This window comes from Carassius gibelio, chromosome A20 (assembly GCF_023724105.1).
Source record: "Carassius gibelio isolate Cgi1373 ecotype wild population from Czech Republic chromosome A20, carGib1.2-hapl.c, whole genome shotgun sequence".
Lineage (NCBI taxonomy): Eukaryota > Metazoa > Chordata > Actinopteri > Cypriniformes > Cyprinidae > Carassius > Carassius gibelio.
In genome coordinates this window covers 14,915,675-14,943,179 of record NC_068390.1, presented here as the reverse complement: position 1 = coordinate 14,943,179, position 27,505 = coordinate 14,915,675, and the positions used below count along the sequence as shown (strand labels likewise).

Genomic DNA, 27,505 nt, shown 5'->3' with positions numbered 1-27,505 from the left:
ATGTTATATACACATGACACTATTTAACTGAACAGAGATGACATCACTGAATTCAATGATGAACTGCCTTTAACTGTCATTGTGCCTTATTGACACACTGTTTTCCTAATGAATGTTGTTCAGTTGCTTTGACGCAATGTATTTTGTTTAAAGCGCTATATAAATAAAGGTGACTTGACTTGACATGACATGAAAAAAAAAGAATGGTCTACAACAATCGGACAATTTGCAGAAATTATTTTATGTATCTTTGAGAGGTTTACCTTCTCAAATAATGGTAGGCTTGTGGTTAGTATTGAGTGAATGTATTCCTAGTGTTTGCAACTGGTATAAATTCAAGACATTTTTGTAAATCTGTATGATTGTGGCCCACCTCTGTGTGGTTGTGTTGCTCTCACACTTGATCCTGATGATATAAACCCAGAGCAGCCTGTAAAGAGACTCCAGTGCTACACGAGACATTTTGGGATCTTTGTTCTATAAAGAAAGAAACAAAAAATGCTCAGTCAACAAGAATTCATGGCATGAGCGATGAGCCCTAGAAAAAATTTCCATAAACCACAATTTTGTAATTTAGGAACTGTAATTTTTATAGGGCGTGATGGACTTAATATCATCAAGAGCCTCTTGCTGATTTATGTGAGACTGCCAATGAAAGGGCAAGTGGCAGAGAAAAATCGTTGTAAAAATCCACAAAAAGGATTTTATTTTTTTCACAAACACATTGCTTTAAAGTGGCTTTACAGAAATCAGGGTCTTAAAAACCCCCAAGAGTCGAAATGACCTCCAAAAACAACAATTCAGGAATTACCCCAGCCTAGAAAATATGCTAGATTCATTCATAGAGAGCTGCTGCTTCATCTGTATCGTGACGGGTGATCAATAGCTCAGCTGCTGCTCGTGACTTTACAAGCCAATAAGAGCTGTAATTTCTGCTCTAACTGCATCGATGCACAGAGATGAGTCATAAATCAGCTCTTCAGCAGAAGCAATGGATGATGAAAGAGGGATTCATAAAAACTCTGCTAATGAATCGTTCAAATCGAGTCACTGACTAAGCAGTTGTCTCTCTCAGTATTTCTGCAACTCTCTCTCCCCCTTCACATCACAGAGCTAATCAGACTGCAGTAAAGAGCATTAAGCAGGGTGAAATGATCAACACTCTCCATAGGGGGCGGTATGATTGCATGGTTTGCAGTGAACATCAACTACAGTAAGTATGAGAGCACTAGATCAGTTTGAGCTCCCTAAGCCCCTTTCACACTGCTATTCCGGCAAATACACGGGTAAAGTGTTCTGGCAATTGTTCCTGGGTCACTAGATTTTGCACTTTCACACTGCCAGTGATGACCCGGCAATGTTACTAGGTCCCCGACCTGGGTTCAATTCCGGAATCAATCCCGGGACGCGTTTGCTTTCACACAGAAGGCGACCCGGCAATGTTCCGGCAATTTGCCGGGTCTGACGTGCAGTGTGAAAGGGGCTCTAGTGTCTTCCATCAACAAGGATCCCATTTCTATATTGAATTATCAGCAATGTTTTTCCACTCTGGCCTAATGAGTCTGCAGGAACATTTCAAACAGTTGCACATTCAAAACAAACCACTGTAAATGCAAAACATTTGCAAACTATTTAAACTTTTACAGAGAAAGATTGCAATTTGCAGCATCATGGACAAACTGATGGTCAAATTATAAATCCATGATTTCCATAATTTTCCAGAAGTGCATTGCTCTCAAACGTTGTTCCAAATTTGATTGCAATATTAGAATTTAGGCCAAGAGTTGAACCTGGTCCCCTTGCGGGATAAAATAAAATCACTAGGTAGATAGTCAATCCCTTTAACAATTAACACACAATTCATTCTTTATTTTCACCTATACGTTTTTGGAAATGTTATAGTAATACAAAATACTTTTTAGCACGCCAGTTTTGGCCTGAATTAATGCCGCCTCAGATAAAACATTTCTGATGCCCTGAATGGTGAGCACAGAAGTCTACATCTTCATCAATGACTCCTTGAACTGGGTGGTTTTCCTGTTCTGAATTCTTGAGGACAGCAGGAAAGCAATAAAGCTATTTACCATCGTTTCCTCTATGGACAGGCAAAAGAGTCAGGAGTCTCAAAAGGCCCATGTGGAACACAAGTCAACAACATGACCTCTGAGCTCCCTTGTGGGGTTAACCATGGTAACTCACCTGCAGGGTTTCAATCTGCTTACGGATGCTGTTGTTTGAAGGCATCTGGAGCCAATAAACGTGCAGGGGAAACAAAAAAAGATGACAAAGGACAGGGGGTGATGGTGATGGGGAAGACATGCAGGTTAGAAAAAGAATAAGAGACAAACTTAAGAACAAAACAAAGCTTTGTGCTACAACAACATGCAAAACACAGAGCAGGGTGAATGGGATGTAATACTTCAGTATCAGATTCCCTACAGAATCAACACAAGTATTTCAACATTTATCTATACTTCCTTAAGGAATGAAAATGTCCCATTAGACAAAAGCTTCTAGGAAGCTCATTTTCAATTGAATTCATATATACAGGTGATGTGCTGATGAAGGGTTTCTGATGGGTGAGAAGACAAACAGCAGGATTGAAATAAAACAAAATTAAATTAAAAACAAATATGGGAGGCAGGATTAGTGCATGCTAATGGATGATTACAAGCTAGACAGACTGTGAAGAATGTAGTCAGATTAGGCGCCACATACAACAAGGATTCCACTCTGACTGAAGTCTGTTGGCCAGGGAAGACAGACTACAGCAGGGTTAGAACAGACGGGGAGCAGACAGATGAGCAGAACTGTAAAGAAATGATCCACCACTGAGACTACAAATCCCATAATCCTGGACTCAACTGGCTAACATACCACTGAGGAAAACTTCACTTCTGATCCTGAAATGTTCACATGCCTTTTTGAGAAATGCAAGACATGGCCTAAAGTGGATTTGGAGTAAGATTCACACACTACAGTCCAATTCTGATCCAGTTCTGATCTAGGTTAACTGAGAGTTAACCTAAGGATTTAAGGATTTAATCGGTTAAAGTGAAGCATTTAATCGGCACTGCAGGGAGTTACATAGAGTTTGATTTCTCATTCATAAAATCACCAACACCAAGTCAAAGCATCACGGATCAATCCTGAAGATTCACATGATATAGTTGCAAAGATTGGAAGGAAACTCAATCATTGTGGAAAGGGAGTTAGGAAACCAAAAAAGTATCACATCCTTGTAGCTGAACCAGCGACAATGAAAAAGAATGTGAACAAGCACAAATACAGGGTTTTGAGATATGACACAGATATAATTAACTGAACAACATAAGCAAGAAGCATTTTTCACCACACCTCTCTCCAAAATTATGTAAGTGAACCAATCCACAAACAGAATGAATTTTTATATTGAAATCACCAAACCTGCCTCCGGGCTTCAGAATCTGGATGTATCAACAGCACATTTTATTCGGTTTGGTTTTTGCAGTGTCCAAACCACATTTGATAGAAATGTAGGATTTGTAGCTACTTTTTATAGTAATTTTTAAGCTGAATTTTCTATGCTACAATCTCTGTGAAACTGTCAGCTCTAGTGTTTTCCCCCAAATAGAATATCACCAAGCTAAAGTAAGCACTCTGTATTCATTCCACTGTTAGAAAACGTTACCTTTAGGTGGGAAAGGCAGTTCTGAAGGAAGATGTGCCAGTTATTGAGGAAGAACTGCTTTTGACTAACACACAGCAGACATGTGACCAATGGATACAATGCCTGGGGAGAGAGACAGACACAGAAAACTCCGAAAATATATCAAACAAGAAAAAATTAACATGCTGATTCACAAATCAGACATTGCAACTTCTCTCATGCAGTTGTACATTCAATAATAACTATTTAATCACTCAATACTATTGAAAGAGCAGACAATAAAAGTTTGAAAAACAAATGCAAAACTCTTACGGCCCACTTTCATGATATTTTTATGGTACGTTTTAAAGCTGTCATGCTTTGCAGCTGCATGGAAAAGGGCCAGAGATAGAATCAGCTAAACTTTAAGTGTTCCACAAAAAAATGTTAGCCTTCTGGGTGGCAGAATGATCTTGGCTACAGAGATTGTGGGAAAGTATGCATCAAAGCAGAAAAGGACTGTACCAGTGAGTGCTTCTTTCTTGAGCTGAGGTCAAAGGTTGTCTGGTAGAGCATCTCTACGAAGTTCTTCAGGCAGGGCACATTCACTTCATTCTTCACCGCCTTCCAAAAGCACACAAGCACAAACACATGAATCCTCATGCTGAGCTACACCCGCTCGGAGCACAACAGCACACAAATCACTCAGAGCTATTCATCTTGTCAATGCCAAATGAAATACATCTCAATTGTGTTTCTGTAGCAACTCCTTCCACAAGCTCCACCTCAAACCACTTGACAAGACATGTACCATCATGAACTCTGCAGAAGAGTCACTGAGCCTCTGTCAAATGATCTGGATACAGACACGGTTTCAAAGAGCCATCGGTGTGTGATTGGTGTGAAACGAAAGAGAGCAGAGTTGCATGATTTTGCTTAAAGACAAGGTGCAGTTTGGTGTAAAAATCACAACTCTTGCTCTATCGTCGCTCTGATTCAACTCCATCAGACACACAACCGGCTAAATTTTAGGGTTTAAACACAGCATGAACTTCTCAAAGTACTGATTATGCTTTAAATGTCTGTGACATTAAAAATCAGTTATGGTTGCAAATGAAAAACAAAGGGACTGGAGAGTGTTTACAGATCGTGCATATTCTGATTTGAATTAATGGAAAGTTGTGTAATGTTTTGAGTTGTCATATTGTGAAATGGCACTAATTTAAATCAGAGTTGATGGAGCAATGTGGCAATTTAGTCAGAATGCATTAAATTTCTGCAGTATGCATGTGAAATTTGGCTCCGAAGTAATGATATTATATAATTTAAATAAATGGAGAGCTCTCTGGTACTTACAGCAGCTACAGGGATGAGGATCTCAACAAACAGGCCAGCCAGTGCATGTTTGATATCTTTGTCCTTCACCTCCAGGAAATACTGAGCACACTCCTGCTTCACAAACAGAGACACACAAAAGAAAACATTTAATTAATTCATGCAAATCTGTGCAATAAACATTTGAAAGAAACTTATAAATGTAGTTTAAGTAAATGAAAAGGATGCACCACTATTAAACCTTTCGTAAGGGGAGTGTACACTCCCACACGGTAGTTGAAGAAATATGAGGTTTACAATAAAATACAGCATTGCTTTTCAGCGAATGGCTCAATAAAAATCTCTGGATTACAGTGCTTGTTAAGTGAAGCACATATTGAGTGCAGGACTTCACTGCCTGTAACTGGCTAATGTAAAGGAATTGCTCCACACAATCCTGTTGGCAAAGGTAGGGCTAACGCATTGAGACTGTTACTCAAAGAGATTTTATGAGGCATGACTACAAAGAGCTCGCAAATAAAACAAAAGAAGTACTGTCTGAACGACAATAGAGTAGACGAGACTCAAAATGTATTGACAGTGATGATGTAGCACTTTCAACCATAACGGAACAAAATCGGGCCTGAAATGTTAATCATTATTTAGAGTATTTATTTATCATTTATATATCTTCTTTTTTTACATGCAATTCACAATTTGAGCAATTTATACAAGTCTGTTAGCAAAAATCTGGACGTCTTTAGGACTTTTTATTACTACCATTAACTAAATAGCTATTCAAGAGATGACGTGAATTTTACATTGCTGTTGTGGGATTTTAATTGCTTAATTGTTGAGAAGGTCAAGTTCTGATAGTAGATAACAGTCGATTTAACAAATTAAGTAGATTTTAGAAAATAAATATATTTATACTCTGTTCATGAGATGTACCATTGAACACAAACTTCTTTAGTGTCCAAAATGAAAGGGTAAATTCACCCAAAATTTAAACTGTCATCGATTTCTCGCCCTCATGTTGTTATGTACCCATATGACTTTCATTCATCAAAACACATATGAAAATACTTTTCATAAAACATGTGGGAAATTTCGGACCTTTCACTGAAAGACAAGCATGTTTGAGTTATTGCCGACCATATTAGATATGCTTTATGTGTGCTGATCAGTATTTACATGCAAATAAAATCCTGAATTAAATCGGTTCATCATAAATTAAGCATGTCTCATCAGAAGACTTGGATTAAACTGCCCAATTCATATGGATATCTTTTACAAAGTCTTCACAAATTTTTTAACAGGTCAAAATTCTTTATATGTTAATTTGTACTATGAAGATGAATGAAAGTCTTCCAGGTTTGGAACAGCACGCAGTTGAGCGAATGATGACAGAAACCTTTACATATACAGTACATGTCTGTGTTTGCATGTGTCTCGACCTGCATGAACTGGAAAGAAGCCTCAAAGTCCTCAACGGGGTACATTTTGACCCTGAAGAACTTCATGCCCATGATGAGGCTGATGATGCTCTGCACCACATGAGGACTTTGCTCCTTCAGCCTCAGTTCCTTCAGCTCTGTGATGAACTTCTTACGCACAGCCTGGAACCTGCACGCAAACACATCATTAAAGAGAAATTCATGATAGTTTTGGAATTAGGTCTCTAGTCTTTTCGCACAACAGCTGATAAAAATTCAGTGTCAAGTTTCTATCAAGTGCTCAACAAATGTGTGTAGGAGCATTCAACATGTCACATATCAGGTTGAATAAAGACTGGCTTGTTGCTGTCTGTGGGCTATATTTACATTTTTTTGTAAAAACTAAAAACATCTGGTCCAAACAAGCAAGGGACCCAAGTCATCGGATCATGCTTTTATCGTATTATGTAAAACTGCCTCTTCAAATCTGTCCTCGGGACAAAAGTGTCTTTGCACAGGAAATCATGAACTGGAGAGGAGGTTGAGCACTGTGGTAAATCAATTTCAGGCCCTGGCTATTACAGCACAGGACAACTAAATTACATTATAGCTTAGACAGTTTCATATAGCTGTGAGTCTTAGCGTCTGGTGAGTAGAGAATTACAGTAACACTAAAAGCGTTAGAAGACTGTACAAATCATCTGTATTTAGCTCTAGGCAAGTTAGTTTGATACAATATGATGGGCTTTGTTAACTCTGATGAGTGATCTGAATGATGTGCTAGCATCAACTTCATCCTTTTGCTTTATATGGCTTTACGTAAAAAAAAAAAAACGTTTTAGGCCACACATATGACAGAACTTATTACTTGACTGTACATCATCAGTTTCTTTGCTTAATATCAAAGTGAATATTTCAAATGTGCAACAGACCACAAAAGGTACACTGTGAGCTCATTGTGGTTTTGGGATGAATTTGAACTCACTTGGACTGAGCAAGTACTCCGATGACCTCAGCGTAGAGGTCAGCGATGATGTGCACATTACCAGTGTTGGGGCCCGAGTACCTGTCAAACACACCATGACAATCAGTAAGACAAGCCATTCTACAAAGAATCAAGAAAATACTGTTTTTTAGTCCAACAATTACAAAATTACATTTGAATGTTTGGGGACTGTAACATTTTTATTTTCTAAAGAAATGAATACTTTATTCAGCAAGAATGCATAAAATCGATCAACGCTGACATTAAAAACAATTATAATGTTACAAAAGATTCTTATTTCAAATCAATTCTGTTCCATTGAACTTTCTAGTCATTAAAGAGTTCTGAAAACAAAAACAAAAAAACAAAAAAAAACGTAAACTAGTTTCCGCAACTGTTTTGATGATAATTATAAATTTTTCTCAGGAAGCAAATCCTCGTATTAGAATGATTTCTGAAGGATCACGTGACACTGAAGACTGGAGTAATGGCGCTTTATGAACACAGGAATACATTCAATTTCAAAATATTAAAACAGAAATCAGCTATTTCAAATTATTTGTAATACTTCAAAATATTTTTACTGCATTTCTGAATTAAATAAACAGAGCCTTGGTGACCTACCCCAAACTTTTGAATAATGTATATACATAGAAAATGATGTAATGCACATGATGCAATTTAATTCTAGGTAGTTTCAGAAATCACACACTTGTGTGTCGGACATTAGTTTGCATTTCTCTGTGCTTGTTTGGGAAGTCGTGGCCTAATGGTTAGAGGGTTGGACTCCCAATCGAAGGGTTGTGAGTTCTAGTCTCGGGCCGGACGGAATTGTGGGTGGGGGCAGTGCATGAACAGTTCTCTCTCCACCTTCAATACCACGACTTAGGTGCGCTTGAGCAAGGCATCGAACCCCCAACTGCTCCCCGGGCGCTGCAGCATAAATGGCTGCCCACTGCTCCGGGTGTGTGCTCACAGTGTGTGTGTGTGTTCACTGCTCTGTGTGTGTGCACTTCGGATGGGTTAAATGCAGAGCACAAATTCTGAGTATGGGTCACCATACTTGGCTGAATGTCACTTCACTCACTCATTTGTCCAGGGTACATCTGTAGAATTTGCATAGAAAAGTGTGTGTTTGAGTATACAGACTCACCCCTCTTTGTGTTTAAAGTGCTTGAATGCCAGGTTAAGGACTTCTTGTACCAAGGCGTCTGGCACAGGATGAAGGGGAATCTACAGAAAACATGTCATTAACATCAACTCTGATGTAAGGGTCACTGTTTTACTTCATGTTCCTTGATATACAGTACTGTTAGCAAGTCTATGCATGTTAATTCCATAACACACCTATCTCTGACTTCAGAGACACCACACCTAAGCTCACCTGTTTCAAAACTTCCACTGAAACTAAACAAAAAATGAAGTCTATGGCTAAGTCCCTTCGCTCCAGTAGGTAGTCTTTATCCCGGTGCTGTTCATCTCTGAAGAAAGAGATCAAAGTAAAGGATTCACAAGTTAGTACAAAAGCACCTTCTATTAACTCCAGAAAAAAATGTCACAAGAAAGAGGAACATCATATGCATCTGTTGAAGCTCTTGCTAAAGAAAAGATACAGAGCAACATACGATGATGTGCATTTGTGTAAGATGTATATTTGCATGTCTGCCCACCCTTTGGACTTGGTGCTGGAGCGAGGTCTGTACTCGTACAACTCGTCTTCTGTCCCGCTCTGTCTTCTGTACCAGTCAAACAACGTCCGCAACAGCGAAGGCAAACAGTGTTCTGCTATGGAGCTCATAGAGCTTATTAACTGTAACACACAAGCACAACAATACAGCTCAGTGAAACACTCTTTATATAGGTTAAACACAACATGAAATCAAATATTAATAAATTAATTGAGGCATAAAATGCATGTTTTTGATCTTACGGTGACTGAATCATCCATGCATATGTTACTTTTTTTGATCTTGTCATATTTAATTAAAATGTTGTTTAGATCTGAATCGGTTTCACTCAGATGATATCGGAATGACAATAATAAATACAATTTATAAGCTGAAATAATAAATACTACATGGTACGTGTATTCGTACCGGACCGTTTCGGTACAGGGCTTTTGGTACGGTGCACGTGTGTACCGAATGACAGAATGCAATATTTTGTGCGCGGAAAATAAGTAACTACATTTTTGTGTTTCCAAACGAACATATTAAGTGGCGGAAGTCTCCGCGTTCAGCGCAAATCCCGCCCTGCAGCTGAGGCCGTCGACACACTGGATGCGTGGCTCAAGCGTCTCGTGGCGTGTCCGTTTTTAATTCAGCTCCCATGTTAAAAGGTTAGAGCTTGCAGACTGCCTGCGTGAGACACCCATCTCAGGTGGGGCTCGAGCCGCGGGGAAAACGCGGGGCTTCTAAAGTAAGGAGTCGACTCTGAATTGCTGAAACGAGTCGTTATAGATTTCAAATATTTTGCCCATCTCTATGTACGTCACTAGGAGCACTTTGCATAATAATCTCCGCCTACCGTGTTGGGAGAAACGGAACTCTGACCTGCCCCACCCCCCCACACAGACGCTCTGGTTGGTGTGAGAGCATCATGTCGAGGAGACCGTTTGTTTTATTTTCACTGCCAAAGAATGAAGATCAGAAGAACCAATGGCTAAAATTCATTTTCACCACAATACCCGAGCAGTACAACAAATCCCTTTTGTTGTGTTCACAACATTTCACTGATGACTGCTTTTCTAATCTCGGTGAGTACAAGGCGGGATTTTCAAAGCGTTGGGCCATAAAAGATGGTTCATTACCAACTTTGTTTAGAACAACGCGCATTTCCGAATCACAACGCGAAGTATGATTATGAAGTTATGTGTTTGTTTTCTCCCGAGCGTCTTATCAGTATGTGTGCTGTCTGGACCCTTTGTTTGTGCTGATCGTCATGTACAAACATGTCATTAAAATGAAGTGTAACTCCGTGAATACTCAACGAAGAGACATAAGAGTGATATCTATAGTAAGCTTGACATGTCTTCTTTAAAACTAAACAAGTGCTGCCGAAAATATTCTGTGATAAAGTAATCCATATGAAAACAAAGCAATATCTGTTTTTCATGTCTCCCTTCGTGACCACGCCCCCGCACTGAACGTGCTATTCAGATTCAAACTGAAGCGTGCGGCTTGAATACACCCACACAGAAGAAAAAGCAGCGAGACTGTTCAAGTTTTTTATTTTACTGTTTGCTTCGCGATGAGAGGAATAAGACATAATTCACCCCAAACAGATGCTAACGCATAGTTTACCATGCAGGTGTGTGCGAAACAACAAATAAAACCTTACTATGTTAGTTGACCAATCAGAACACAGTATGCTACCGAAAGGTGGGGTTTAAGGAAACTGAATCTTTTGAACAGCTTGGCGCGAACCGTTTGGGGATCTCTGAGAATTGAGGTCATTTTAAAATTATATTTTGACAAAATGACAATGTTTTTTAACCTTGGATGGATTGAAACCTAATGTACAGGACTTATAAACAGTGATAGGAAGCTTAGAATTGTCATCTTACTGGCTCTTATTCTTTTTTTATTTTATATACATTTTATCAAAAAGTATTAAAAAAAAAAAAGTGTATAGTAATAAACAACCTGCAGTTTAATGTTTGCATTTCTTTCCCTTACTGTACCGAAAATGAGCCGAACCGTGACTTTAAAACCGAGGTACGTACCAAACCGTGATTTTTGCGTACCGTTACACCCCTAGTCGATGGGGTTGTTGTGCATGATTCATCAGTGCATGTTATTTCAAGGAGAAAAAAACCTTTCATTAAAATGTACAAACTTTCTCCACCGCTGTAATATTGTTTATTTGTAGCATAGCCTCTAATTTTGAAAGTCGTTTTATTTTATCTAACGAGTAAAAAAACATTGTCAAGTTAATTGAAGCGAAATATCTAAACAGAGAACAATATACAAATGCATGAAAATAGAAAGACAAGGGAAGGGAAGCAAGAGAGATGGCAGCAATTTTGAGTGCAGTCAGGTATTGATCTGTCCTATTGTGAGGACAGGATGGGTGTAGGATGATACCTCCAGTGGTTACTCAACCTTTCACTGCAGTAACCCAGCACCAAGCTTCTCTCGCTCTCTCTCTCTCACACACACACACACACACACACACACACACACACACACACACACACACACAAACACACACAGAGTTATGGCAGTAGAGTAGATCTGTGAGGGATAGTGTAGTTCACTGTGATCTCTTTGCATTCACAACACGTCACTGACTAAACATGCAGTTTCTGAGACTCAGCACAGGCAAATCCAGCAGCCAAATCAGTGTGTTGCATGCAAGCGTAGTGAAAAAAATAAAAATATAATAAATAAAAAATAAAAACAACAAAAGGCTAATGCGCAGAGTGAAAGTGTGCTTTCTATCTTGTGTGCTAAAGTGAGATGTTCAGAAGTACAATGAGATATAAAAGTTTTGAGACCATTCATGCAAATTCTTCTATTTTACATTTTCTAATTTAATAAATTCATCATTCAATCTTATATCATAACAATTTGAGTTAAACGGTTGAATAAAAAAAAATCCTTATGATTTTCATAATGTAATATTTAGATTGCTTAAAGAAAATTGCGCAAGCATAAATTCCTCACATTTGTAACAAACATTTACATGTATTTATTTAGCAGCATTGTTATCATTAACTAAAACTATTAAAAATGGGTTTCCAATAACTGAAATAAAGCTAAATAAACATTATATGAAAATCGTATACTCAGACGACTTAATGTTAATGTTGTCTTGGCGACTAATTGAAAAAGCTAAATAGAAATAAAAAAAATCTAATAAAAAAAGTTTACATAAAATGACTACAATATAGGAAAACGCAATACTATAATAGTACATAAATACTAAAACAACACTGTTAAGCAGATGTGAAAGAATTTATTGATGAGGAACATCACAAGCAAGTCATCAAACCTGATCATCATGTTCTCCAGCATGATCAGAGACGATCCCAATGGAAGAAATAACATCTGACCCTCTCTACAAAGAGTCACATGCTCACAAATTCACTCATTTCATTAGTGATTTCAAATCAGAAATACATTATCAAATTTAAGTCATGATGTTTCTTTGTTTAAAAAAAGGTTTAAAGTACCAGAACTTAAAAAAAAAAAAAAATTGTTTATTTCAAAACTGCTTTTAACCAGGTTTAAATCTGATTTTGATTCCCAGACTTTTAGACCCCTGCATCAGGTGAGTGTGTGTGGGACAGGATGATGTATGTGGCTAAGTAGAGTTATGTAACTGCTCTCCCGGCCCTCATGGCACTTGGCAGACACATTCCAACACCCTGAACTGATATATTCACACACATATTTACACACACACACTAAAACTCAAATTGCTGTGATTTTCTGCATTGAGAGCACATTCTCACTGGCTCATTCTTTCTCACACACAAGCCCAATGGCACTGACTGGATCCACTGCAGGATGATGTCTCATTTGCTTTGGGTTTTGCTAAACAAAGCACTTTGCTGCAGCTCTGCTGTTAAAAGTTCTGCGCTAATCAGAAATGAGTGATGGAGAGTGAGAGAAAGAGAGAAAATGACCCAAAAGCAGGATGGGAAAGAGATATATTACATGCATTTATAATTATTAAATTATGAAACAAGACCCACATATACTAACCTGATCAAATTGTGCATCTTCTCCTCTTTGCAGTGAGCGGGAAAGCGGCTTCTCCTGAAAGAACAAAGATACATACGGTGTGAATTAATAAATGACAGATGGATCATTAAAAACTGTTTAACAGAAAAAATAAGGGATATTTATAGGGGATATTTTAATGAAATATTACATATTAAGGATGAACTTAAAGCAAACAGTTTTGTGGAAATCTTTGATGAATAGTGAGTTCAAAAGAACAACATGATGAAAATCTTCTTTAACATCATAAATGCCTCTATTATATGCATTCATAAAATATTTCATTATAAATCAAATAAGTTTGACAGTGACTTTCAATGCATAATTTATTATTCATAAATACATATCATAAATGTAAATGTATCCAGTAAAATGGTCCCCAATGGGAGTCATTTAAGTGAAGAATTACCCCAGATTTCCGACATGAAATAGAGGCCCTGAGAAACTGAATCGCTTCAATCCAGTAATTGTGTAGTTAACACAGACTGTAAAATTACTAAAGGACTCCTGGTTAATGGCATGAAGACATCTGAATGCTCTGATATCTGGTTTACATTTGAACAAACACTTTACTACGAGAGAGAAGTTCAAAGTCAGAGAGCTGAACATCAGTGTTTTATAAAGCAGCTCCTCTCTGCAGCCTCTTGACACAGTCATTACCGCTTTAAACTCTTGCGGAGCAAACTGAGAGAGAGCTCAATCTACCACGGAGTAAACACACAAGGAGACAGAGAAGGGAACACAGAGAGGAAGTGTCTAAAAGAGAGAGAGAGAGTGAGTGAGTGTGTGTGTGTGTGTGTGTGTGTGTGTGTGTGTGTGTGTGTGTGTGTGTATTTCAGCATGAGGGGCTTGGAGAAGAGTCCAACAGAAAAGCATTCCAAGAATCCAAACCTCTGCTTCTGTTTCTGGGAATACACGGGGAAGTGTATGTGTGTGTGTGTGTGTGTGTGTGTGTGTTCTGTTCAGCCACAAAGTCTGAAAACATACACAACAGTCTCTCTTTTTCTCAAAATAAATCAACATGGTCTCAAAGCTCAACTGAAATTAGACCTCATTCCCTGAGGTTACGGATAACATAAAACAAATCTTCATCTCTTATTTGATATAGAAATCTTTTTACATTTGAAATGTCTTTGCTGTCAGTTTTAATCAATATTATGCATCCTTCTTGAATGGAATAATTTATATTTTTTTTAAATCATTATATTAAATAATACAATCAAATAAAATATATTTTTAAATCATTATATTAAATACAATCTATTTATATTACCAGAGCTCAAACTTTAGGCTTTTTTTCTGCTTGAATAGATTTTTATCCATCTGCTAATATTTCACTCGACCCAAAACAAAATCATTTTGTTATTTTTATTACTGTATTTTTATATATGCTAGAATTTTTTTTTTTTATTAAACGTTCTGTTTTCATTCTTAATCTTGGGACAATACTCACCAGTGGTTCAGCCATGACCACCTCGATCTTCTTCTCGGCGAGCACAGCGAACTCTGCGAAGAGGCTCTTGATGACAAACTCCCCGGGCTTGAGCTCGGGGTCGATGGTGATGCTGGACATGGTGGCGGGGTGGATGCTACGCTTCTCCCAGCTGCCCGCGGCCGAGGGGGATGTTCCTCGCCTACTCACACTGCTGTTGCTGATAGGGACAGAGGCTGTCAAGAAACAAGGACAGTTATGTAGCATTACAAAGCATTTTGAATGCACAATGAAAAGGTAATAAACTTACTACTTTATAATAGTGACATTCTAAAACATTCAGATGCACTGATATGTGCACTGAAACACTGTTTTATTGAGCACAGATAAAGATTGCATTGATTAATGTACAAATCAATTTTTTTTTTATCTAGCCATTAATGCAGAAAGACTGGAAAAAACTGTGTGTGTGTTTATGTCACATGTCAACCCCGTTCAGGAAATCCCTGCCCTCATCTCCCACAGGTTGCTGGAGAAACCACAATGAGGCGAGAGAAGTTCAGACAATAATATGAGGATGAATAAAAAAACAAAGCAATCTCTGTGAAGTTTAATGAGTTTTTCAGAGGAGAAAGCAGGGTCACACCTAGCAACTCCCACATCTCAATAATACAACACAAACATTCACACACTCAGAGGATGAGAGAGAAGGACACACGAGAGACTCTGTCCCCAGAGCTGTTTGTCTGTTTGTTTGTCTATGTACAAACACTCACTCTTTGTTTCTTGTTTAGCAACACCTCCCCATCCATATGATGTCACACTGCCAGCTTTCATTGGCCGGTAACGTAACAGGGTTCCCAGGCCCACATGTGATTGGCCGACAGGCCTGCTGATGGGCATTCTAACATTATTTGTACTTTTCCACTCAGTGATGCAGAAAGGATGAGCAAAAGAAGTTAGGAGGAAAAATGCAAGTCTCTTTCTCTTGATTCCTCTGGTGGATGCGTTGGATAATTTTTTGACACACTGGGCTCCATCACTGACACATTTTGTGCATGGAATGGATTCACACACTGGGCCATTAATGCAGAGTCTGTTTGCTGTTCTCCAGGACATTCTGAAAGCTACCTTTCATCAGTTTATTTATTACATGTCTTTTAGAGACATTTGTGATTACTAGATTAGGATTTATTATTTCAGACCAATTTTATTAATAAATCATTATATGACATGACATATATTTGGGTTAAACATTCTTCTTCTTCAAAAAAAAAAGTCTAATAAGTAATTTCAGATCAATGAATAAACATTTTATGCCATTTAAAGTAATTTTGGGATTACTAAATTAGGATCATTTCTGACCAAATGTATTATTTTAAGATGGTTGGTTCAACGGATTCTTTGCAAAAATAAATTGACTCATAAGAGCAGTTTCCTCAAGATCAGTTTGTAGCCAACTAAACATTCTTGACCAAAGCAAAACTTGAAAATGTTCATTTACATTACTCAATATTGTTTTTTTGTTTTTTTTTACAGTTCAGATAAATTCACAAATAATTTCAGTTTATAAACATAGGATGTGGTGATGTCATTAACCATATAATAGTAAGTAATTTACACCAAATTATTTAAAAAGAAAAACAGACCGTATTAGTACTAAATTAGTATTTTGCATGTCTCTGGGAGTCGTATGTCTGCAGAATTTTAAATTTCCTTAAACCACTCATGGAAACTAGTCCCATCCAAACAGGGTTTTAATTGGATAAGTGTGATGCAAGCAGGGTCACAAATGCTATGGTTTCCAGGACAGAGTCATGTGGATGTGGTCTGTCTTACAGAGAGCGCCTATCACACACAAAGATCAAATAACCTCAATTACATCTTCATCTCCATTATAGTCAGGGAGTTTAACCCTAACACAGACAGAGGCGATCACTGCTCTATATCACAGCAATGTTTGATACAGTGTGCTTGATGCAGTTTAGGTACCAAAAACCGGGCTTGGGAATGAAGAGTTGATGCATTGTCTCACAAAATGTATGGCCAGAAGAACATAAATACATAAATATTTGCTCCAAATGGTCCAAAAAAGTGAATATACATTAATTTGAACTTTACCAAACGAAATCAATCTAAAACACAAGAAACAAGTATGCAAACACAGGAAAATGAATGCTTGTCTGGTGCATTGCGCTGTACTTATATAACATGCATTCCTGCACTAATGTGGCCAGAATCAAACCTGAACACTCAACAGGTTTTAGTTCCCCTCACTCCACAACAAATCCTTTCAATTAACAGTAGCCTATTTAAAAAAGAACAAGAACAAAAAATATCCTATAAGTTATAACAACATAAACGACTAGCCAAAACTAATTCATTTAGGTTAAAATGATACTGAAACCAACGTTGGGTCTCTCATTCGACACAAAATCAAATGTTTTTGTATTTGCAATATATTCTAATGGCAAATTATTATTATAGCATTTCACTTGCGTTCCAATATCCATGTAAAACAAAATGTTTTGCATTACAGCATGTCAGTGATAACACTTAACTGCACAGATTTTTCTCCATATGTTTGACTTACTGTACTTTATTATGATAATGAACAGGCTGCATTGTCAAAGTAACAAAGCTTAATTTTGTGCACGCACAAAATCTAACAGTGGAAGCAACTTCTCCTTTTAGTCATAAAGATAATAGGAATTGTAAACGGTTTGCCTTTATTTGTATACATTACCCAAACTACTCTACTTTGGAAATTAATGACTTCCAGTAAAGTATGGGGCCTACAGTAGCACTCCTTGTGGAACTGCTGAAAATGCAACATAAGAATTTGTTCATACCCTTTCCTTTTGCAAAAAAACAATGCAGCAGTTTCAACCAAACTTTCTCGGAATTCTCTGCGGTGGGCTTGCACCTGCTTCATGCATGATGGCGTGTAAAGGGACCGTGTTTGTGTGTTTGCAAAAGGGAGAGATTAATCTGCTATGGTTCTAATAAAGTGTCAACATTATTTCTGCAGTGTCTCAACATGCCCAGATTCCAACGATCTCTCTGATCAAGTCTCACTGCAGACATACAGACACCACACTTTCAACAGAATTTACCTCCAGTTTTCTTGGTAGCTTATAGCTCTTATTTGGAGACATAAAGTTATGTCTTTGGCCTGACTTCTAACCAGAGACAGGTAATGGGAATAGTGGAAGAGTCCACTGGTTCAGTTGGATGTCACCAGCTCTTGAAACTAGGCCTCACTCCTCATTGTTTGGACAGAGAGGCCCAACGCACGGGAACTGGCACTGACACACAAGACTGGAGGGGGCGAAAGCAAAAGAGATTACTGTTGCATGCCAACTCCAAGTGACATTTCTCCAACAGTGCTGGACATCAGTAGCTGTTGATGTAAGCCAAGTCAACAGTGACTATGAGCTACATCTCTCATCTCTCCAAACATGAAAAAAAAAAAATCAAAAAAACAACAACAAAAAAAAAAACAATAATGGATGTTAAAGCTAATGGAAATCACAACCATACCAAAAGTGCTAAAATGTTGAAATATTTTGGCTATGAAATGCAGAATTGGTCTTTAACTGCATCTGGACCTGCGGCACATGACACCTGCCCACTGATACAGAGAAATAATCCACAAAAAACATCTACATCCGGAAAGGAATCAGCTGCATTTTGAAAAGCACAAGCTCACATAGAGGATGGATTCCTCAAGCATCAGTGTGACATGCAAGTGAAAAACTGTCTAACTTTAGGGATAAAATAAATCACACAACACTGAGAACAGCATTTTCATAACAGATGATAAGTGGAAGAACTGTATAAATTCAGCTCAAAATAAAGTGAATGAAAATTACTGTAATTCATGCAAAGTGAAAAAGAGTCCTATAACAATCCTATTGCTCTTTTTCTCTATTGGGAATGCTAATGTTTCCTTTCATTGATCGGACTCTTCACTGGCTATATACCACCATTATCCTACACACCACTTCCTTTGCTGTCACACCATCATCACGTGAAACCCTAGACCTTCAAAGAGGACATCAGATGAAGGGAGGACAGAGAACAAGGTGAAGAACTTGGCGAGAAGCAGGAGACGATGACAGAGCCAAACTGCAGAACACAGAGTCAGCAGTCGTACACACACCTGAACTGCTGAGAAGTGCCTTTAAACCCAAGAGAGAGATTGTGAATGGTGTCGTGAGTTGAAAAGAGTCAAAACCTGTCATTGACACTGTGAAATGCTTGCTGACCCGTCCTTTAGGTCAAGTGTGTGCTCTGCAAGCACAACACAACTCATACCCAAAGCTAATTTCAGCGACATTCACCAACATTGTGTCGCACTGATCTGCATCTATGCAGTGGAGTGGGTGTGTATGCGGGCCTGTTGCAGCCAACACTTTTTAGGAACCGTCATGCACTATCCTGGGCTATATTCACAAAAGCTATACATTACATCTTAATAAAACACATGGTGCATTCATCAGCTAGTGTTACTCACAGTTCCCACTCCAGGACTTGAGCAGAGACTTTATGCTGATCTCAAAGAACACAGAATCCTGCAGACTCAGCATGACGCCACCAGAGGACTGTGGGTAAAAAGAAGGCACTGGTTTCTCCAGCCAGTCCCGCTGGCTCCGTGCTCCAAACGTCCGTCGCACTCACCCGCACATCCCGTCTCGCCTGCAGGCAGGTAAAGTTTCAGCCTCTATCCGGGCTTGTGAAGAAGTGCATGCTGCTGAACGCGCACTGACATCCACACACACACACACACACACTCCGATCAGCTGCGAGGATCTGAAAGGCCCATGAGAATCCAACAGAGTGGAAGCACCTCAAGCTAGATGAACTGCGACAAGAGAATACACAAAAACAAGACTATGTTGTTTCCTCAGACTGCTTGCGGGAGTATCATCCGCTCCATCCAGCCTGGAATGCCGCACAGGGGAAACTTTGATCTGGGAATGTGTGAGTGTCTGAGTGAATGAGGGAATGGTGAGGATGGACTCCCAGCAGAGAGTAGCAACGGTCCCTCGCTCGCATAACTCTTCCTGTCCACAATGGGTCCTAGAGCCCAGCGGATAAACGGCCGCTCTCATTCACTCCATATGGTTTAACAGCGCTGACTCTCCCTCCCTCAATCTCTCTCTCTCTCTCTCTCTCACTCAGTGAAGAGAGCATTTGTTTCAATGGCAGAATAGAAGGAGGGGAGTGTGACGTCATCAGCACGCTGCTAGCCCGCTCTGGCTTCACTCCAGCACTTATAATACATGTCATTATGACTCCCGCCTTGCTCTTTCCCCACTCTCTAGTCTCTTTCTCCATCCTTTTCTTTGGAGGCTTGTGAAAACGCACACTTCCTGTACCAACACTTATGTGTCACCAGGAACTGCTGTAAAGTCAGAGAGAGAGAGAGAGACTGGAATCTAGAGGAGGTGCGTGAGACAGTGGTGATGTAAGTATCACTGACTCAAACACTATGGCTGAAAAGCATAAACGGAAGTATATTTAAGCAAACAAGGCATGTCCAATGTCAATTACAGTCCATCAAACTCTCATAATCCATTAAAATATTTGTTTGAGTATCTACACAGCTTATTTATTTTTTTATTAGACAATAATTAGACAATGTTGTGGTGCCATGGAAGCCAGCATGGACCTTAAGGACAGGGGTTCCCAAACTTTTTTTGTCAGTTAAACCCCTTTGATAAATAAATATATACTTTGAAGGTAATATATCAATAAAACAAAGGCATGTTTGCACATTAAATCTCTTAGAAGGCTAAGTGTTTTATTTTGTTATTATTTGAAAATTACAAAGAACAAAGACTACTTGCTAATGAAAATAGTTACTTTTAAGGAAGTTCACACTTGGGTTCACTATTTACAACAAATCAACACTACAAGTTACAATATAGATATTACACAAGTCTAACATTCTTCACTTTATAATGGTAAAATCCTTAAGCTTTTAAGTAACATGACAAATCCTTAAGCTTGTATTATGGTGGAATATAGGTATATATAACATATAAATGCTGTGAACATCTGCCCAGGAAATCGTTTGAAATTATGCAAATGTTAATGTAAATAAAGTGCACCTAGCTCACATTGAGTTCCCAAATGCACGTTAAACTCACAGAACTTGCTGAGATGGAGTTTGTGAGAAGCAGAATTAAATCATGATTTAATTAAATATACTGCTATTTTAGTTTTATTTTGATGAATTGCAAGGCCTGTTTGCTTATTTTAATGTTACATTTGATTGACAATAACTTTTCATCAACTCATGAACCCCCTGCAGTTCCTTCACAAACCCTCACTTGGGAACCCTGCTTTAGGACATTCCTTCAAATCACAAAAAGCCTGGGCATCTGCCGAATGTTTCAGATCCAGACTACATATCTACGTTAATTCCATTCCAAAGTGGAAACTGTTGGTCCAAAAATACTGAAAATTTCCCCAAGGTTCAAAACCTGTACATTACGCAGGCAGGGTGACTGTTTGGAAAAGTCATGCCCCTGCAATTTTCATTGACGCACTGACATCCACACACACAGCTGGAGTGAGTGATGCTTGACCTATGATGTAACCAATGCCCTGCTTGCAGAAGAGGGTGCGGCAGTCCGGATCTATTAATTGAAAAACGAGAGAGCAGTGTGGTGAGATCAGACAGACAGAGCTGACTCACACCCTCGCCTGACATAACATGTAAAACAAATAGCTTAAGCTTATCAATCATTCACAAATACTTCTGACTGCTTTGTTTTTACACTGCTCCCCAAACTGGGTGATATGCTGGATTTTCACAATATACTCAACGATTTTAAATTTTTAAATCGTTAAATGTTTAAATCGTTGCGAGTATATTTTTCGGGGCCATTCACATATCGTGTCTTTTACGCACTCATTTTGCAGCAGGCACGCTCTTTTTGGAAGCGACGCGGTGCGAGCCACATCGAGATAAAAACATTTCAACTTTTCAGTATGCAGCAAGCGCACCGCGGGTCATGTGACAAGAACCAACCAATCACCTTCATTCTTTCCCGTAACAACTTTGAAAGCTAAGCCAAGATGAAGGAACATAGCTGAACAGGGATAGCCTACTATGCCAGAGCCGTACACATGCCACACGCGGGATTGTTGGACATTGTAGTGTATAAGAGATGAAATAAAAAAAAAAAATTAACGTTTATTAAAAATATTAGTCAAGACCTTTATAGAAATATATACTAATACTAAAATAATAAATACAAAACATTAACAGGCTATTTCATACTTAATAATAATAATGAAGTAATCAGGTCATATATAAAGCAGAAACTCTGCAATCAGTATTTCCGAGACCCACTTATATGACATGCCATATGGGACAACAGTGAAAAAACAGCATGAAGAGAGACTGAAACTGATACCACAGGTATGAAAAAAAACATCTTGTGCTTTCGGCACAGTTTCAGTCATGATCCAATTATGATACAGCTATACTGAACTGTGCCATCAAATTCTATAAGGGTAATGTAAGGTGGGTGATACCCAGTTAAAAAAACAAAACAAAAAACAAAACAGTCCTCTGTCTCCAAAGCCCTGTCACCTCTGATCACAAAGACATTAGTCCATTACATCATCTGGCCAGAGGCTTGAGACAAGATAAGAGTGCAAACAAACAGATTACACTGATACCACTCACAATCTCTCTTTCTCTCCCTCCCCCCACCTCTCTTTCTCTGTATCCGTCTCCTTCAACCTCTCTCTCCATCACTTGACTCTCCCTCCCTGCTGCAATTATGCAAAGCGAGAAGGCAGCATCGTAAACAAACACTGGGTACAAAAGCCCGTATTGTGGAGACTGCAGCGCAGAGTTTCCACTCCCACACAAACATAAACAAATGCACATGCACGGACAAACACATCATAGTTACGCTCATGGATACACTGAAATTAGCCAATCCAATATGCTGTACAAGTGAGCAAAGACGCCTTATAATTATTAAGAAAGCAAAAGACCACAAAGGCTTAAGAATTCTGTAAAGGTCAGTTCTCAGCTTTCTGTTTCCACGCAATCTTCTAGAACTTCAACCTGTGGTTCTGAACTGATCGGAATGTTAGTTTTAAACACTTCCTGTGAAAGTGAGATCACTGTTTATCTCTATGCACTGATCTGAGAGCAGGTGTATGATGACAGAACATGGCAATGCAACAAGAATGTTGCTTGACATTTAAGTTATAACTCTTATAACTCTAATACTATCTGTTTTTGTCCCTCTGCACTAACAAAGCAGTATATCTTGTCACTTTTGTGTAAGCTAGGTTTGCAAACTGGCTGTTCCTGCATGCACCACACCCAGTAAAATAAGTCAGTCCAGAATAACATGATGGCCAAAGACTGCCATCTCTCTCTCTCAAACACACAGTTTTGAGTAAACAGTAGAATCCTGCTCAACACTGCAGGAATGCTGCTCTATTGTCAACAGGGTGTGACTGTCACCAAGCACTTTATTATACAGCAAAAGCATGCAGAGTCAAATCCAACTCTAGACGTACAGGACCAGATTTTGGACAAGATCAAAAACATCAATTCAAACCAAACTCCAGGTTTACAGTAACTAAGCTAAACCAGATTCTGATCTAGAACAAATTCCATTCAAGCTTTACAGTAAATAAATCAGATTCTAATAATCCAAATCCAAATCAGAAGCGCACATATCAGTTACTAAAATAGATTCTGATCCAGATCAGAAAGACAAACAGGCTTATAGTAACAAAATCAGATTTTTATTCAGATCAGAAACATATAAACTCAAACTTTATCCCAGATTTATAGAATCTAAAACAGATTCTAATCTAGATCAGAAACGCCTCAAGTCAAAGTCTATCCCAGACGTACCATATCTAAAACAAATAATAATACATATCAGATTTTGATCAAGGTCAAACCCCATCCCAGGTTTACAATCCCTAAATCAGATTCAGATCGGAAGTAGACTCAAACCTCATCCCAGTTTCGAAGTTAATTAAACCAGATTCTCATACAAATCAGAAATATACTCAAACTCCATTCCATTACATGATCCAGATCATGTAACACATCAACTCATCAAACCCAAGCCTAGACAGTATCTAAACATGATTCTGATCCAGATCAGCATATTCATCCTTAATCAAATCTAATGCAGAAACCGGATGGGAAGATTCTGTTCAGAGATCAACTGCTGATGTTTCAGAAGAAGACAGACTGTAAGTGCTTTTGGTAAGCAGGGCATACACTGACAGATAGACAGTCTGTGAAAGGCCTTTTTAGTCCCATGAGGCCACAGTGAGAGTGCATTTCCTGTTCTGTGCATTATAGCACCCAGGATTGGAAAAAGGGGAACCAAAAAAGGAATAAGGCAAACAGAGGGTGAATGATGGAGAGGGAAAAAACAAGGAGAGGGATAGAGAGAAAGAGAGGCTGATCAATACGGACCGTAAATCTGAGATTGTACTATTTGCTGAAGTTTTTTTTCCAGATAGAGGTTTTATGTTCCTGTGGCTCAGTTGTAGAGCATTGTGTTAGCAGCGCAAAAGGTTGTGGGTTTGATTCCCAGGGAATGCAGGTACAGGTAAAAATGTATGTAAGTCGCTATGGGTAAGAGCATCTGCTAAATGCATAAATAAATGTAAATGTAATTATGTGAAGCTTCATCTCTCATGATGCAAAGTCCAGACAACTGCTGTGCAGAGAAGCTATAGCACAAACTTGAACCTACTGCCTTCTAAAAAAACATCTGAGACATTTCCTTGTTAAGGATCTAAAGTTTATTATGCGTTACTAGAGGTAAAACAATTCCCTGTATATAAAAAAATAATAATAATAATTTTCAAACAGTACAATTCTTGTAAGGACCCATCCAAGGTTTGGATGTGTAAATCAAAGCTCATCTTATGTGTAATGCTTATGTGTATGGTGTCCATTTGGGTAATGTACCTAGACAGCAGACACCAAATTGAATTTTAAACAAATGAAAATGAGGCTGTATGGTACTGACACACAGTCATTGGTATCAATGGGTTGCATTCTTGATGTAAATTATTCTCTCTGGTCAAACAATCCCATCAAACCTGTGATCACAGAACTGTAGAAATTTCAGCAGTTACGTTATCAAATCTGATTTGGCCACAAAACTACATTGTTTCCAGTAATGTTGGAAGCCAAGTGTTGATGAATTAGCACGAACCTCTTGGTGTTCAGGAGTCTGTACCACACTGAAACATTTCAGCTGAATCACCGTATTAGCAGCAGTGCGAGCTAGAGACTGCAGGACACTGCACACCTTGCCAGGAACAAGCGCACCTGTCAGCACCAAAACACACACTCTGCAGAAAGAGACATTACTGCAAAGCTGTGAAACACAGTGTGCTGAAGAGAAAGAGAGAGAGTTACAGTGGGCAAACTAGCCTAAAATTTCCACTGATTGCACCTGTGAGTCAGCAGAGACACTCACACACACATCAGCACCAGATCTCTATAACACCCTCCCTCCCAAAAACACAGCTAAATACAGTACACTGAGTCATGAGAGAGAGAAGAAAAGAGCAAACAAAGTAAGAAATGAAGTAAAAGAGGACAAGAAATGCAAGAAAGAAAGAAACTAAATGAAATAAAGAATGAACAAATGTAAGAACAAGTGAAAGAGTAAAAGAGAAACAAACACAACAAGTGAGACCAAGCGGAATGGACTGAAGGGAAAAAACTGAAGAAAGTGTGAATAAGCAAAAGTAAAACTAGAAAATGGAGAAAAAAACGAAAGCAGGCAAGAGAACAAACAAGTGAAAGGTGAGCGAATAAGTGAAGGGAAATATAAACAAACAAATGGAAGCAAAAGCAAAAGGAATGAACAGAAGACGGCAAATGAACGAAAGGAATCAAAATAGAAAGCGAACAAAAACGTGAAAATGAAAAACAAAAAGGAAATTGAACAATTAAAATAAATGAACAAATAGCCTAATCAAAAAAAGGAAAGTGTAAAGGAAAAATGTGAGATGGAAAGAACAAGAGAATCAAGAAAAAAACTGATCAAACAAGTGAAACCAAGCATTTGGTTATGGAGCGAGTTATTGTAAAGTGTACCAACAATTCAGAGAAGAAGTGAATGAATCAGAACTAAAGCGCAACCAAATTAAAAGAAGGTAAACGAACAAAAGAGAAAGCAAACAAAATGTGATGGAAAAAAACGGGGTGTAAAAACGTAAAAGTAAAAGAAAAAGGAAAGTTTGTTTGTTTATTTCTTTCTTAACACCAATCCAGCATCCATGGCTATATTAATGGTGACTACCAGTTTATCCATGCACAAGTCTTTACAAACAGGCTAAGTAAAAAATGAAAAAGAATGAGAAAATGAAGGAAAGCAGCAATGAACTAACAAACAAAAGCAAAGTAATAAAAGGGAGCCCAAAAATAAATGAAGGAAATAAATACAATTAATTGCTGATGAAACTGTAAAAATCTGTATTTTATTTTTTGTCAGCTTTGTCAACCAGTGTTCAACTTTATGAACAGTTTACATGTGTGGCCTGTTCTTAACTTGTATTTCTGCTCATCCAGTCCTGATTATGAATCACATTCTGCCTGAAAGAAAACTCCACATGCACAAGCACTAATTTTTCCAAGATAAACTCCCATTGCAGTTGGAAGTGCAGTCTGATCACATGACTGCAGTAACAGCGAGAGAGACAAAGGGTGTGGTTGGAGTGCTACTGTGTCTGTTTGACTCTGTGATCACTGATTCCAGATCAGTGGCCCTGGAAAGCCCTTAAGGGGACCAATATTAGACACATAACATACTGCAGAGTCGCCATATCCTTCCTCCTCCTGCATACAGCTCATGTGCATGTAGCAACATACAAAGCAGCAACACAATAAACAGAAGCACCATCAAAACACCAATCATATCAGCAACAGCAGCAGAGAACATAAGTTACAAAATGCACTGAAGAAGGCAAGTCTACGTAATTGTGTCTGTAAAGCTGCCTTCCAGCTGAAGAAACAGGTTGAGCTGGGAGCAGGCACTACCCAACCAAATAGAAAAATGTTCTTGTCAAAGCAAAAAATAAAAATATAGGCAAAGCTGACTCATTCAATATCCATTCAGAAACAAATCAAAGCAATTAATGAGAATATGCTTCTAAATGAGGATGCACCAGTTGACAGGCCATAAATCAGAACCGGACGATTTATTGGTCTTTTTTCAACTGATTTTTCCGGAAGTGCCCACGCGTGCACATACTACATTGCAATCTTTCTCTATGTCATTTGTGTGGAAGTATTTCAAAATCTGTGCCCAGGACATGGGCAGCCATTCAGCACTGGAAATGCAAAGCTACAAGTCTGAGGCACAGATAGCAGGGAGTGAACCTGTCCTCGCCCTGCACACGAGTGGACAGTGAAGGGATGACCAGCTCAACTTCTCACGTGTTGGATGAGAAAAGAAACAGACTAAAATGTGACAAAACTTAACTTTTTTTGTTGTTGTTGTTGTTGTAAAGTAGAACTTGCATACATGTTTGATAAGCCAGAAGTAAATGTCAGTTCTGTATAGGATGATTATTTATTATTTTTACTTGAGACAATAGTTATTTATTTTTCATTGGCTCAAGTAAAAAAAATATAGATGTGAATCATTACCCCAATCATTTTATTTTTTTTTATTGGACAAATGAAACACTTTCATCTTTGTTTTATTCGCACCAACATTATTTGATTTTAACATTTTGGAATAATGTATTTATATAGCATACTTTTATTTAGTCTCAGTGGTAAAGACCTTTTTTTAAAATGTAATACCAAATTTAAAAACTAAAACAAATACTGAATGCTGATTAAGAAACCTCTCTGTATTGATTTTGTTGTTTGGATTGTAGAACTATGCAGTTATTGCATTCAATTTCACATGGTTACAGTTAATCTTTTCTTAAGGCCAGTTC

At 38.3% G+C, this 27,505-nt stretch overlaps 1 protein-coding gene across 10 annotated transcripts in view; it reads right to left on the bottom strand.

Moving 5' to 3' along the window:
- Positions 1 to 27,505, bottom strand: part of LOC127938773 (protein furry homolog-like) — a 98,265-nt gene that overhangs the window by 41,065 nt on the left and 29,695 nt on the right. For 6 of the 10 annotated variants that reach the window (XM_052535635.1, XM_052535626.1, XM_052535628.1 and 3 more), the window contains 12 exons: positions 14,546 to 14,760; positions 13,075 to 13,128; positions 9,034 to 9,173; positions 8,748 to 8,844; positions 8,517 to 8,596; positions 7,364 to 7,444; positions 6,400 to 6,568; positions 4,985 to 5,077; positions 4,154 to 4,252; positions 3,671 to 3,772; positions 2,200 to 2,244; positions 374 to 477 (listed from right to left, as the gene is read on the bottom strand). In XM_052535635.1, the coding sequence (XP_052391595.1) occupies positions 374 to 477; positions 2,200 to 2,244; positions 3,671 to 3,772; positions 4,154 to 4,252; positions 4,985 to 5,077; positions 6,400 to 6,568; positions 7,364 to 7,444; positions 8,517 to 8,596; positions 8,748 to 8,844; positions 9,034 to 9,173; positions 13,075 to 13,128; positions 14,546 to 14,665 (1,184 nt within the window). In that variant the 5' untranslated portion in view covers positions 14,666 to 14,760. Of the gene's footprint in view, positions 1 to 373; positions 478 to 2,199; positions 2,245 to 3,670; positions 3,773 to 4,153; positions 4,253 to 4,984; positions 5,078 to 6,399; positions 6,569 to 7,363; positions 7,445 to 8,516; positions 8,597 to 8,747; positions 8,845 to 9,033; positions 9,174 to 13,074; positions 13,129 to 14,545; positions 14,761 to 19,043; positions 19,618 to 27,505 lie in introns of those variants that run through there. The other 4 variants (XM_052535632.1, XM_052535633.1, XM_052535636.1 and 1 more) reach the window with 4 other exon arrangements.